The following is a 12,485-nucleotide window of genomic DNA, read 5'->3' as shown; positions in this document are numbered from 1 at the left end:
TGTTCCACTATCCACCTTTAATCATGATTATTGAGTAAAGGAAGTCGAGGGCTGTAAACAGAGACAGCTCGCCTTCAAAGTAAAAGTTGCGCATTTTCAAAACGTGTTTGCTCCAGTGATCAATTTAAGGAGAACTAAATTAAATAAATAAACAAATATTCTAAATAAAGAACATAATATATATAACTGTTATAAAGTCATATTTCTCCCACTTTACCACAATTGAACCTGAGTAAACCGCCAATGGGTGCAAACACTGAATTATTTGTATGTAATGATTCATTATATTATCAAAGTGCTGTACTGAAACCACATCTACTCTTTCAATCTTCATAGTCATCCACTGTTGTAAGTTTATATTGTAATTACCTACCATCTAAACATCTATTGCCAACAGTAAACGTCCTCTCCTCGTGCTTTGTGGACTTCCCAAGTGTGTCAAATCTGTGTATGATTATTGTTCAGTCAAAATGCTTGTGGTGTTCGTGGATAGGGCTCCAAATACCACGTAGTAATCCACAGTAGTGCACGATACATTTTAGCTGTGCACATACAGTATTTCTCTGCTCTACATGCACCAGTGGATGGAACTCAGGGCTGCCAACTGTCACACACTGACTCCCCCCCCCCCCCTGTCTCTTTCCTGACTATCACTATCCAATAAAGGCAAAAAGCCCCCAAAACATTGGTCAAGTCAGCCACCGCTTGGATTTTGATGAGTATCTTATTTGTGTTTTATGGTACCCATTCTTGTTTTTGGTTTCACACGGGACATGAACAGACCTCGTGTTCTTTTGACCCAACCATCCCTACAATCTCCGCCTCCCTCCAACCCCTCACTCGACTTTCTGACCTGTTATACTCATTATTATACCACGTAACTTTCAATAACGAGTACTAAAACACTGCTCCGACCAAATGCAAAAAACAAACAAAAAACATTTAACGTATCCGTCATTAACAGAAACATACAATGTCAACATTTTTACCTGGCTGCACAGCGGTCGATTTGGGAGTTCTTTTGAATCCGGCCACAGTGATAGTGTCGAGAAATAAGGACAAGTACACTAAACAAAGATTTTGATTTCAGTAATTTTAAAAGTTTCACACACCAGTACACAGACAACTTGTATTTCGAGCCCAGGTGGATTTGGTGGCTACCAAGTTTTCCAATGCAATGTTAGTTATCTCTAGTTTTCACTGGTTCAGGAGTGTGATTGAAAATTTGAGTCTGGTGCAAGGTGGATTTAGTCCATGTCAGGTCATGCACATATGCTGTAGTGCACAGGAAACTATTTTCAGACTTTCAGTGTGGATTTTGTCTCTCTCTAATTGTGGTTGTAATATGCTTCTTAACAGTTATCTAAACACCCTAACAGAAAAATCTGCAATGAAAGAGTTTTAGTAAAACCCTCGAGGAGCAAATGTTATGTGCGACAAAAGAAGAGGATGATGATAAAAAGGAAAGCAGAAAAGCAACCAGGAGAATGACAAGTAAAACAAACATGAAAGCTGGGAAATACCATTGCTTTTTCGTGGGGGAATGGAATCTCTATGTACTAAAGTCCAAGAAGATGAAGAGGAAAAGTACACAGCAAACAAAAAAAAGGATAATAATGATGATATCTACCATACAATGGAGTGTGTTTACCATAGCGCGTCCATTGCCTGTTTGCCCTTTGTGCTTTTCAAAAAGGTGGGGTGGGTAAGAAACGAATTTACAGAGTTGACCAGAATGTTTGTTAATACATTAAAACAAATGAAAACCAAATGATGAAAAGTGAATGAGTTAGTACACACGTTAGTAAAAACAATGGTTCATTGCATTCTGTAAGTCACTTCTTACTTACAGACAAGGGTTGAGGTTAACAGGTGGAAACCGAGGCAACGTTAAAAGGATTTGAAAAGCATCCAGAGGTAAAGATGTTTGTGGTCTGTCTCCTTACCAAGGTTCTACCATGTGTGCTGTCTTTCTCAAAAGTATTTTAAAGGATATGTGTTGTAGAAAAGTCTAGACTTATCAAGGCATGTTCCATGAAATTTGTACCGACCTACCCATCTGTCTTCTTACTTCCTACCTACCTACCTGTGTTCTTACCTACGTACCTACCTACCTACCTACCTGTGTTCTTACCTACGTACCTACCTACCTACTCACTTGTCTTCTTACCTACCTACCCACCTACCTACCTGTCTATTTACGTACCTTCCTAACTACCTGTCCACCTGTGTTCTTACCTACCTACCGACCTGTTTACTTACCTACATGTCTACTTACCAACCTACCTACCTGTGTTCTTACCTATGTACCTACCTACCTACCTGTGTTCTTACCTATGTACCTACCTACCTACCTGTGTTCTTACCTATGTACCTACCTACCTACCTGTGTTCTTACCTACGTACCTACATACCTACCTGTGTTCTTACCTACGTACCTACCTACCTACCTGCGTTCTTACCTACGTACCTACCTACCTACCTGTGTTCTTACCTACGTACCTACCTACCTACTCACTTATCTTCTTACCTACCTACCCACCTACCTACCTGTCTATTTACGTACCTTCCTAACTACCTGTCCACCTGTGTTCTTACCTACCTACCGACCTGTTTACTTACCTACATGTCTACTTACCTACCTACCTACCTGTGTTCTTACCTACGTACCTACATACCTACCTGTGTTCTTACCTACGTACCTACCTACCTACCTGTGTTCTTACCTACGTACCTACATACCTACCTGTGTTCTTACCTACGTACCTACCTACCTACCTGCGTTCTTACCTACGTACCTACCTACCTACCTGTGTTCTTACCTACGTACCTACCTACCTACTCACTTATCTTCTTACCTACCTACCCACCTACCTACCTGTCTATTTACGTACCTTCCTAACTACCTGTCCACCTGTGTTCTTACCTACCTACCGACCTGTTTACTTACCTACATGTCTACTTACCTACCTACCTACCTGCGTTCTTACCTACGTACCTACCTACCTACCTGTGTTCTTACCTACCTACCTACCTGTCTACCTACTCACTTGTCTTCTTACCTACCTACCCACCTGTCTATTTACGTACCTTCCTAACTACCTATCCACCTGTGTTCTTACCTACCTACCTACCTACCTGTCTAGTTGCCTACCTACCTGTCTACCTACCTACCTGTCTGCCTACCTACCTACCTGTCTACCTACCTACCTACCTGTCTACCTACCTACCTGTCTACCTACCTACCTGTCTACCTACCTACCTGTCTACCTACCTACCTGTCTACCTGCCTACCTGTCTAGTTGCCTACCTGTCTAGTTGCCTACCTACCTGTCTACCTGTCTACCTACCTACCTACCTACCTGTCTACCTACCTACCTGTCTACCTACTTACCTGTCTAACCATCTACCTGTGAACCTACTTACCAACCGACCAAATCTTAATAAGATGAGATGTAAGAAAGCTTTGGCTAACCATCCCTATGCCTTACCTGCCGGAGGTTGCGGGTCACTTTCACATCATGCCACGAGTTGTCGTTGAACTTCCCGTTGACTGGCTCCACGATGGCCTCAAAGGCTCCGGAGCCCAGATTGATAACGAGGGAGACGGCGCCGTCCTTCAGTGCCAGGTTGACGTAATCAGCTGACTTGCCGGTGTGGAGGATAAGGCCGTTGCGCTGCCACGTCTTAAAGGAGAGCGTAATCTCATCGCTGCTGCTCTGGATGGGGTTCTGGGAGAGATCGTAGCAGAAGTACTCTGAGCCACGGAAAGTGGCTACATTCTCTTCCCTGGCTGTGGTGAGAAGAAAAAAGAGGAAAGGACAGATTCAAATGAAGCCCATATTTAGCAGTAAAAACAAAGCAGTTTAGATTTGAATACTTTCCTCAGGATCATATCTTACATTAGATGCAGGAACCAGAGCTCTTCTTAAATCAGACTGATGAAAGTCCAGTGCCCCGTACTAGAAGGTGAGTTATTCATACCGAGGGTATCTTCTGCTTATCTGGCTTCACTAACCCTAACAACCACGATTCCACTAGGCAGTCATTCAAACCTGGATATTTACTCAGTAAATCAACCCAGGGTTTCTCAAACTGCCTCTGAGGTTCACATAAAGTTAGCCGTATCTGACCAATCACAAACATGGACAAGTACAAAGAAGTTAAACACATTATTCAGAATGCACGATAGCTCTGACTATAATTACATCTGTGTATTCAGTTAGGTTAATGTGTTGAGTACAAGTATTTTTAAATGTATTAGTTTAAACTGTGTTACTTTCAGTCTGAATTATGACTTTCCCTTTTTCATATTTGTGTAATATTATCTTATGATCCATGAACCGAGAACTGATCAGTAGGCGTTGCTTTTATATGACTTGATCTGTGTCTCCAACACAACCATAACAGCAGGTTTTAAGTGTTCAGCATAAGTTACCACAGCAATCTACCTTGGTAAGAAGTGAACCAGCGTCGCAGGACTAAACACTGAAGTTATGTCACTAACCCCAAATCCTGCTTCGTAGTACAGGCCTCAGGTCAAGACTCAAATCCTGTCCAGGCAAGTAGTTCTTGAGGGCAAGTCCAAGTCAAGTCACAAGTCTTTATAAGACAATTGCCAGTCATTGTGAAGTCAAATTTCATGTCTGTGTATGCTTTGATTCAAACCACATACCTCGAAAACTGTTAATATTAGTAGTATTATTAGTAAGTAGAAGGTTAAGCGGTGAACTCAAGCAGAAGGCTGAACTATTAAGAGATGGAGTGAATATGTTGAAAAGTGCCTTTTGTCATGATTTGCCACAATATCATTTAAATTCAATTTAAAATAACTATGAATCATATCACGTATGATTGAGGGCCGTTCTAAATGACGAATACACAGAGCCACCCTGGCCGAAGAGGAATGCAGGCAATGGGAGAAGTAAAGGGAGCTCGCAGATAGCTATCATCTAACAACAGCAAAGGCCTAATCCTCCCAGTAAAATTGCCATTTCCTGTCAAATAGCTTGCTCGGGACACAGTGGTTAGTTATGCTTGTGATGAGACAGAGAGAAGCGAAGACGGAAGAAATGATTGTAATCTTGATCAAAGTGAAATGCAGAAGAGAAGCAGGGAAGTGGAGAAAGAACGAGAGAAACGGGCCCAGCAGAGCTGAGGGATAACACAGAGAAATGGTCCAGTCAGGACTCGTTATCTGTGAGATCATCTTCAATTAACTCACTGTTGTTTAAGACTGTGGGCTCAGTCACAACACAATCCATCAGCCACTACAAGGATCTGCATGAGTGCAGCTTCACCCCCCCCAACACACACACACACTAACACTGAAAAGGGTGGGGTGGGGAAATGAAACAAAATGGCCACTGCTTTCATCTCTTTCACACAGACACCTCAGGCATCGTTTCCTCAAAGTAGAGTCATCCAACACATAGATCACCGATGATGATGATAGTGATGAGAGTCGACCTCACAGTCTTACCTGCCCTGCCTTTTCTAGTTATTGCTGACATTGAAAATGAGCAAACATACCTCTTTAAAAGTATGACGTAAGAGAGACTATCTGGCCGAGGTCTAAATGTAACACTGAGCTTCTCTGCCCTTGGTTAATGAGCAGCATAGAAATGTAGATTCCAATCATAAGCCACGTATCTCAGAAAGCACAGCTCACCCAAATTCCCGTGGGAGCGCATCCACATTCCCTCTAACCGCACATCTGATATCGTATCTCACTGCTAGTACGACAATCTTACATTGCAGTTGGTCTTACTCCCGAAACACCTTCAATGATAGGACAACAATCAAGTATTAAATAACAGGGCTGCATGCCGTCTAACAAAGCGCTCTTCCAGACATTTGCCCACCAGCTTTTTTAATGCATGATCAACTGGAGGATACACTTAGTGAGTAAGCTTCAGACTACGATGCTCTAAGTTCCCCTCCAATGTCAGTTTTAGACGTGTCAGAGATGGCGTGTCAACATACACTCATAACATGCAAAGTGACTTTTCAGAAATAAACTTCTGTCTTCACAGGAAGTTAGGTTAGGACAACAAAACCAGTTAGTAAGTCTTAGGAAAAAAGCGTGGTCGACTTTAACTTGACTGATTAACGACTCACACGATTCGCGACTCATGTGAGTCGCGTGCCTAACGACACTAACGACTCACAGACCGAACGACTGACGCAACAAATCAGTTTCACATGGGACAAGAACAGCGGTCTCCTGTTTGTTTGACCCATCCATCTCCCCTCCCACCGGCCCTGTGTGGACCATCTCCCACTTATGCTCAGTGACTGTGTGTGTAATAATGACACGGGTGGGTTTATATTGCCGGTAGTTGGCAAGCCTAGTGAGTCGCTTACACTATATTCACACCAACAGCAACGCAAGTTTGACCGTGGGATCATTTGTTCACTCGTGCTTGACACACCGAAGAGGAGGAGGGCCTTACCTCCACGTAGACAATCTTTCATCAATCATGGCCTAAATAACCACTGTTGCTGCTTTGCACCTGGGAAACCAAATGGCGTATTTTCAGGGAAGTGGAGAAAGAACGAGAGAAACGGGCCCAGCAGAGCTGAGGGATAACACAGAGAAATGGTCCAGTCAGGACTCGTTATCTGTGAGGTCATCTTCAATGAACTCACTGTTGTTTAAGACTGTGGGCTCAGTCACAACACAATCCATCAGCCACTACGAGGATCTGCATGAGTGCAGCTTCACCCCCCCCCCCCCCCAACACACACACACTAACACTGAAAAGGGTGGGGTGGGGAAATGAAACAAAATGGCCACTGCTTTCATCTCTTTCACACAGACACCTCAGGCATCGTTTCCTCAAAGTAGAGTCATCCAACACATAGATCACTGATGATGATGATAATGATGACGAGGGAGTAGAGTATATGCTACAGTGTGTTGTTCTGGAGAATTTCAAATTGAGTTATGAACATGCATTGATGATTATCTCTGCAAGACCTGCTGAGAGGTGACCTCACAGTCTTACCTGCCCTGCCTTTTCTAGTTATTACTGACATTGAAAATGAGCAAACATGCCCCTGTTGCTGCTTTGAACCTTGGTAACCGAACGCCTTATTCACGGTATCTAGCAAACCACGTGTCAGCTGTATGAACCCAAAATAAACAGATTGTTTTTGTAATTTAAAAGCAACAACAGGATGAAAAGGATGCTGAAATAAAATGTCTTAATTTGGATCGATTCGTGCTAGGCTTCGCTAATATTGTACCTGCTCCATCAACTCACTCACCCAGCTGCAGCCTTTGAGTTTTAATAGATACATAATTACATTATGACACACTATCGGGGGGAGTCTGTCATTTAATTCTGAAGGAGACAGACACAACTGACACTGATTTCCTCATGTGCTCGGTTTTCATTTCACACAATAAATGAATTGAGTTTTTTTTCTTCATATGACATGTGTTGATTGCACACTTAAAGTTATTGAATCTGTTTATACAGTAGGAAATCCTGATATGTTAATATGTTGGCAGGATGAGGGTTAAAGGCTGGAAGGAAAGCAGGGCCTCTGCGGTAAAACACTACCGAGTGATTTTTCACTTGCCTAGTGATTCGTGCAGTCCACTTGCAAGTGATAAGCTATCTACACACTGACTCCTCCTACTCCTGACTTACTCCTCTTAACAACAGTCATGCCACCAGTGCTCCTGCTGATGCTGGAGACAAGTGCATTGTATTACAGACCTGTTTTGGAAGAGATGTGAGTGAGTATCTTTTGCTTATGCCAGAGAGAAGTATTACGCTGATCCCAAAGGTAACCTCACCAAATGTGACAGGACTTGCCCCTAGAAACTCCCGACTACTTGGGCCAGTTGTTTAAACCTTTTCTGGGTCAAAAGATGTTGGTCAAGACTAAAAGAAGAACTTTGGAGAGACCAATGGATAAACCATGTCTCAATGTGAGGTAAGGTCACCTCAAAGAACATCAGAACACCTACTTGTGAAAAGAATTGAGTTCATTAACTGGCTTGTTTTTGTTTAATATAATTGTTCTCCTACAGCTAACAATTAGGGGTTAGTCGCCCTCCGCTGGCCAGGCGACGTGACAGAAGGGATCTATGCCGAGTCTTAAACACATCTACTGCAAAGGTGGAGGCCCTGGTTTAGGCAATCTGACACGCCATCAAACCTTCTTCAGATGTTGGCTGTTCAGTGGCAGAACGTAGTCTAAATGTAGCGGATGTTGTTGGCTGTGACTGTAAATTCGGTGTCCCGGATGTACAGTGGTGTTGTGATCTTTGTAGACAGAACAGAGAAAGTGAATCAGCTGCTTGAGAGCGAAGTAGTGATTCAAGGCCCTTTCACGTCTACGCTGTCACTTGTAAACCCTGCTTAACAGGCGATTACTCCTAACGTGTCCCTGTTCCTAAGAAATGCGCTGTAGGAGAAGGAGCTGGCTCGACACAGTTACACAGTTAGTCTCTCTGATGAACATGATCCCCATCAGCTGTAACTCTCCGAATCACAAGCAAGTCAAGCTTTCATTGATCTTAAAAACAGTGCAGAGTATCAGTGTTCAGGGTTAATGTTGACTTTGTTTATACTGTGCATGTAACCTAAAAATGAAATGAAATGAAAGAGCAGGTGAGAGCTGGTCAACTGCTTCAGCCTCCACAGGAGAAGGGAACATATTTAAGGTTCCCAAAAGAAAAAAGTCCTCTCTGTCCGACCTGCTTGGTGCTCTGGTTTGCTCTTGGTTTCAGAATGTTGCCAAAATTGATGCTCCGTCTCATTCTGTCTTTGGCCCTGAAAGTAAGAATGGACAGCGAAGACTCATGCATCCCTACTCGTGCAGTTGCATTTTTATGAGAAGCTTTTCAAAAAGGAGAAACCAGAGATGGAGTCGTCGTTCTACAAGGGCCTGCTCGGGGTCACAGTGGAGGCCAGTGCAAAGCTGGAGGACCATCTCTGCTGTGAAGCTGCAGGCGGAGGCTGAAGGAGCCAGTCGTGAATGGTTCCTGCTTTTTTTCAGGCTGAACATCATAAATAGCAAAGCAATGTGTAAACTGTTAGTTAAAGTAAGTAAAGTTTTTTTGCTGTTAAAACAACCGACAACTGTTTCTACAACAGCCAGAAATGTGAAGGAATTCATTTTCTTTGTATGACTTTTTTAAAATACATCATCTTTGTTTTTAGTAATTTATTTTGAGCAAATAAAGATGTTTTAAAATTGCAAACAAAGCCAGACTAGAAAGTTGAGAAGTCTCCAAACTTTATCAGTTCAATGCTACATCAATGGAATACCCTGTTAAAGTGAAATTACAGTTAATTGTCTCTGTACCAATACTTCATCTACATCTCTCCTGTAATCATTGAAGAGTATATACTTGCACCCTTGTCCAGTTGCCATTGCCCAAATCTACTCAAAGTGACCAAAAAGCCACTCAGAGGGTCCACATGAAGCTGTATTCCTGCAGATGCATTTGTACGATACAGATCTAGTTGCTTCAGGAAAAGAGAAAGAAACTACACTGTCAGAGCAGTATAGATCGATAGAAGTGATAGAATAGCGCGTGGCATGACAGCATACATCTTGATGCTTTTTTGTGTTTTGTTTTTCTTATTGTCAAGATGAAAAGACAAAAACCAACAATGTGTCGGTCTTCCTACTCTGCCAGCCTGTTGGTTCCTACTGAAGAATTCAATATTTTAAAATAGTTCACAAATATCTAGGTTCAATAATTTCCCAAAACAGTTGCTGCGTGTCGTTTTTAAAAGTGCATAACAAGAGATTGGGAGCACTTTGCCTCTCAACGGCTCTCAACATGGCGACGCCTGAGTTGGCGGCTCGTAGCTAACGGCGCTAACAGTACAAACTACGGCAAACATGCTGGCGGGGCTCACAGTGTTGACCTGAGTGGGAACCAGAGGGTGGGCAACACGCTTCCACGAGGACGCTGTCGGTCAGAACGGTGTTATCAGCTGTGACTGAGAGCAGTGCAGGGCGGCGGCCGTGAGCGAGCGAGGGGGGCACGCTCACGTGCACGCAAGAAGCTCACGTGCACGCAAGAAGCTCTGATAACACACACACAGAGGGAGGGAGACTTCGTTCTCTGCTCAGGTAGACATTACTCCGTAAAATGTTGCAGTCGTGAAAATAAACTTGCATGAAGCCAAATCCAGCCTTTGAGAAAACAAAAAACTGGAACCAGCTGACAATATGGAGAGAAATCCATGTGAAACAGAGAGCAGAGCTGGATCACAAGCCACATTCAGCAGCTTTGCATTTGGATGATGTTGATGTAGATCAATACAGTCATGTAGCCAGCTTTCTGTATTGTATACACACACACACACACACACACACTAGTCGTGGACACACACCAAATAAGTTATTACGCGCCCCAGTGAGTGCATTATGATCTCACACCGACTGCATAATGGCCGCTGGGGCTCAGATGGCAAAAAAAAGAAAGAAAAGATGCTGTGAAGCAAGCAACATCCACGTACACACTGCTTCCTCACGTCCATGCACTCACAAACACACACACACACACACAGATTATAACATGAATGGGAGAATATGAAGTGAAATTTGTAAACGTGTTCCAAATTGATAGTTCATTATAATTTATGAGACTACATTATTATTTTCCCTTTTGTTAAGAAAAGTGGTGAACCAAGGTGATTTAATGCAAATTAAATCATGTGCAATGTAATTATTCATTCTTTTTGGAAATATACTTTTTTTAATGCCTTTTTGAGAAACTGCACCTTCATAATTGTTGTACCCTGTTTTTATCGATATGTATTGTCATTTTATTCATGTTAATAAATATATTTAATATTTGCTAATGACACCTGCTTTCCCCCACATTTCTAATTTTAGTAGAATATATAGAATTAATAGAATACAGCCACTGTACTTCTGAGACCCACCAGTGGGCACTGGCCCAGTGGTTGAGAATATGTGGACTAAATGAAATGAACTATGTTAATGAAAATTATTTTATTTAACTTAAGAACAATTTTAAGATTTTATGGTAGTTTTCATTGTTGCGCTTTGTTGCCATATGGAAACAAATAAACCAACTACGGTACCCTCTTTAATATATGGTTGTTGTTTTTCAAATATTATATTATTAAAGAAATAATTTAAATAATAAGTCATGCAATAACTTCACTATAGCACAGTCATGTGAATATAATTTGTCAACATCGATGAAGATAACAGGGACTGCTACAGGAAAACCGTAATGCATATTTTGTTACATTTCGGCTAATAAGGCAGGTTGCACCCATTCCTTTTAATAACGGTTTGATCCTCTGTGCATCTCTCTTGTGAGAAGCTGTGAATGCACAGCCTTTGGATGGAAGATAAATGGAGAGAGGGACAGTAATCTGAGTGGAGGCTGGGTGATGGAGGATGGCTGAAGGAGACAGAGGCACAAGGGAAGGGGCTGAAGATAGGGAGTCAGTGAAAATGGTGGTGGTGTTGGGAGGAGGAGGGGGGGTGTACAGGAGATAACCATCAGTAATTTCAGCATGCTGGCGGATTTCCATTTGTTTGGTGGCTTGACCAATGATGCGTTGAGATGTCTGCACCTAACGGCGGTGTGTAGCTGAAACAGAAAGGCGGGAGGGGGATGGAGCCACTGAGGCATTAGCTCTGAGGAAGAAAGGGAAGACTTGCTGCCATTTTGATGGTTTCAAGAGAGTGGAGGCTGACACACACACACACACACACACATTCAGGGATAAAGATCGATAAACTGAGTCAGTTATTAGTGTCCATTGATATTGGATGTCAGCAGTGAGAGGGGCCCCGTCCTGCTCCACGGTCTCTTCAGCAAAATGACCAATACTGACACCAGCGTTTCATTGAGTCGGGATAATCCCACATGGAACATGTATAAAATGACCACTAAAGACAAACATGGATTAACACACTGCTGGAATGATCTGTACAGTAGAATAGAACATGGACCCTTCATACAGCTCAATGAACAAGCACTACAACGTAATGTTCTCAAATAAACGTCCCTTCTTCCTACTAAAGTCAGGTTCGTGAGAAATAGTGTCATCAAAACCACATGGTGACAGAAAAGACCAGTGCTGCTTCAGTGCTTTCATTACTCTAAACCAGCAGCCTCAATTAGAAAGTCCCAGCATTGATTCATAAGTAACATTGTTGCATTAATGATTAATGAATCATTGCCATGAGCAGTGCACATCTGTGTACATACCGCATGTATGTATGTATGTATGTATGTATGTATGTATGTATGTATGTATGTATGTATGTATGTGTGTGTGTATGTATGTGTGTGTGTATGTATGTACCGGGATGTTTGTTCAGGTATTCATGGCTTATTTTGGAGCCATCTGTATATGCACATGTATAGTCATTAATAGCGGTTTAAACATTCCAGCACACTATATCTAACAGTATATATATATATAAACAGTAGAACATGTTGTGGTTCATGTCTGTACTTG

General features: G+C 42.3%; 1 protein-coding gene across 1 annotated transcript in view; it reads right to left on the bottom strand.

The window, feature by feature from the left end:
* Positions 1 to 12,485, bottom strand: part of nrxn3a (neurexin 3a) — a gene marked incomplete at both ends in the record, with an annotated part of 122,481 nt that overhangs the window by 59,401 nt on the left and 50,595 nt on the right. The window contains one exon of the mRNA XM_079286182.1: positions 3,492 to 3,793. Coding sequence (XP_079142308.1) covers positions 3,492 to 3,793 — 302 coding nt within the window. The remainder of the gene's footprint in view (positions 1 to 3,491; positions 3,794 to 12,485) is intronic.

Source organism: Melanostigma gelatinosum (assembly GCF_949748355.1).
Source record: "Melanostigma gelatinosum genome assembly, chromosome: 16".
Classification (NCBI taxonomy): domain Eukaryota; kingdom Metazoa; phylum Chordata; class Actinopteri; order Perciformes; family Zoarcidae; genus Melanostigma; species Melanostigma gelatinosum.
Note: the sequence above shows the minus strand (reverse complement) of the source record. Positions and strands in the feature narration are given on the sequence as shown.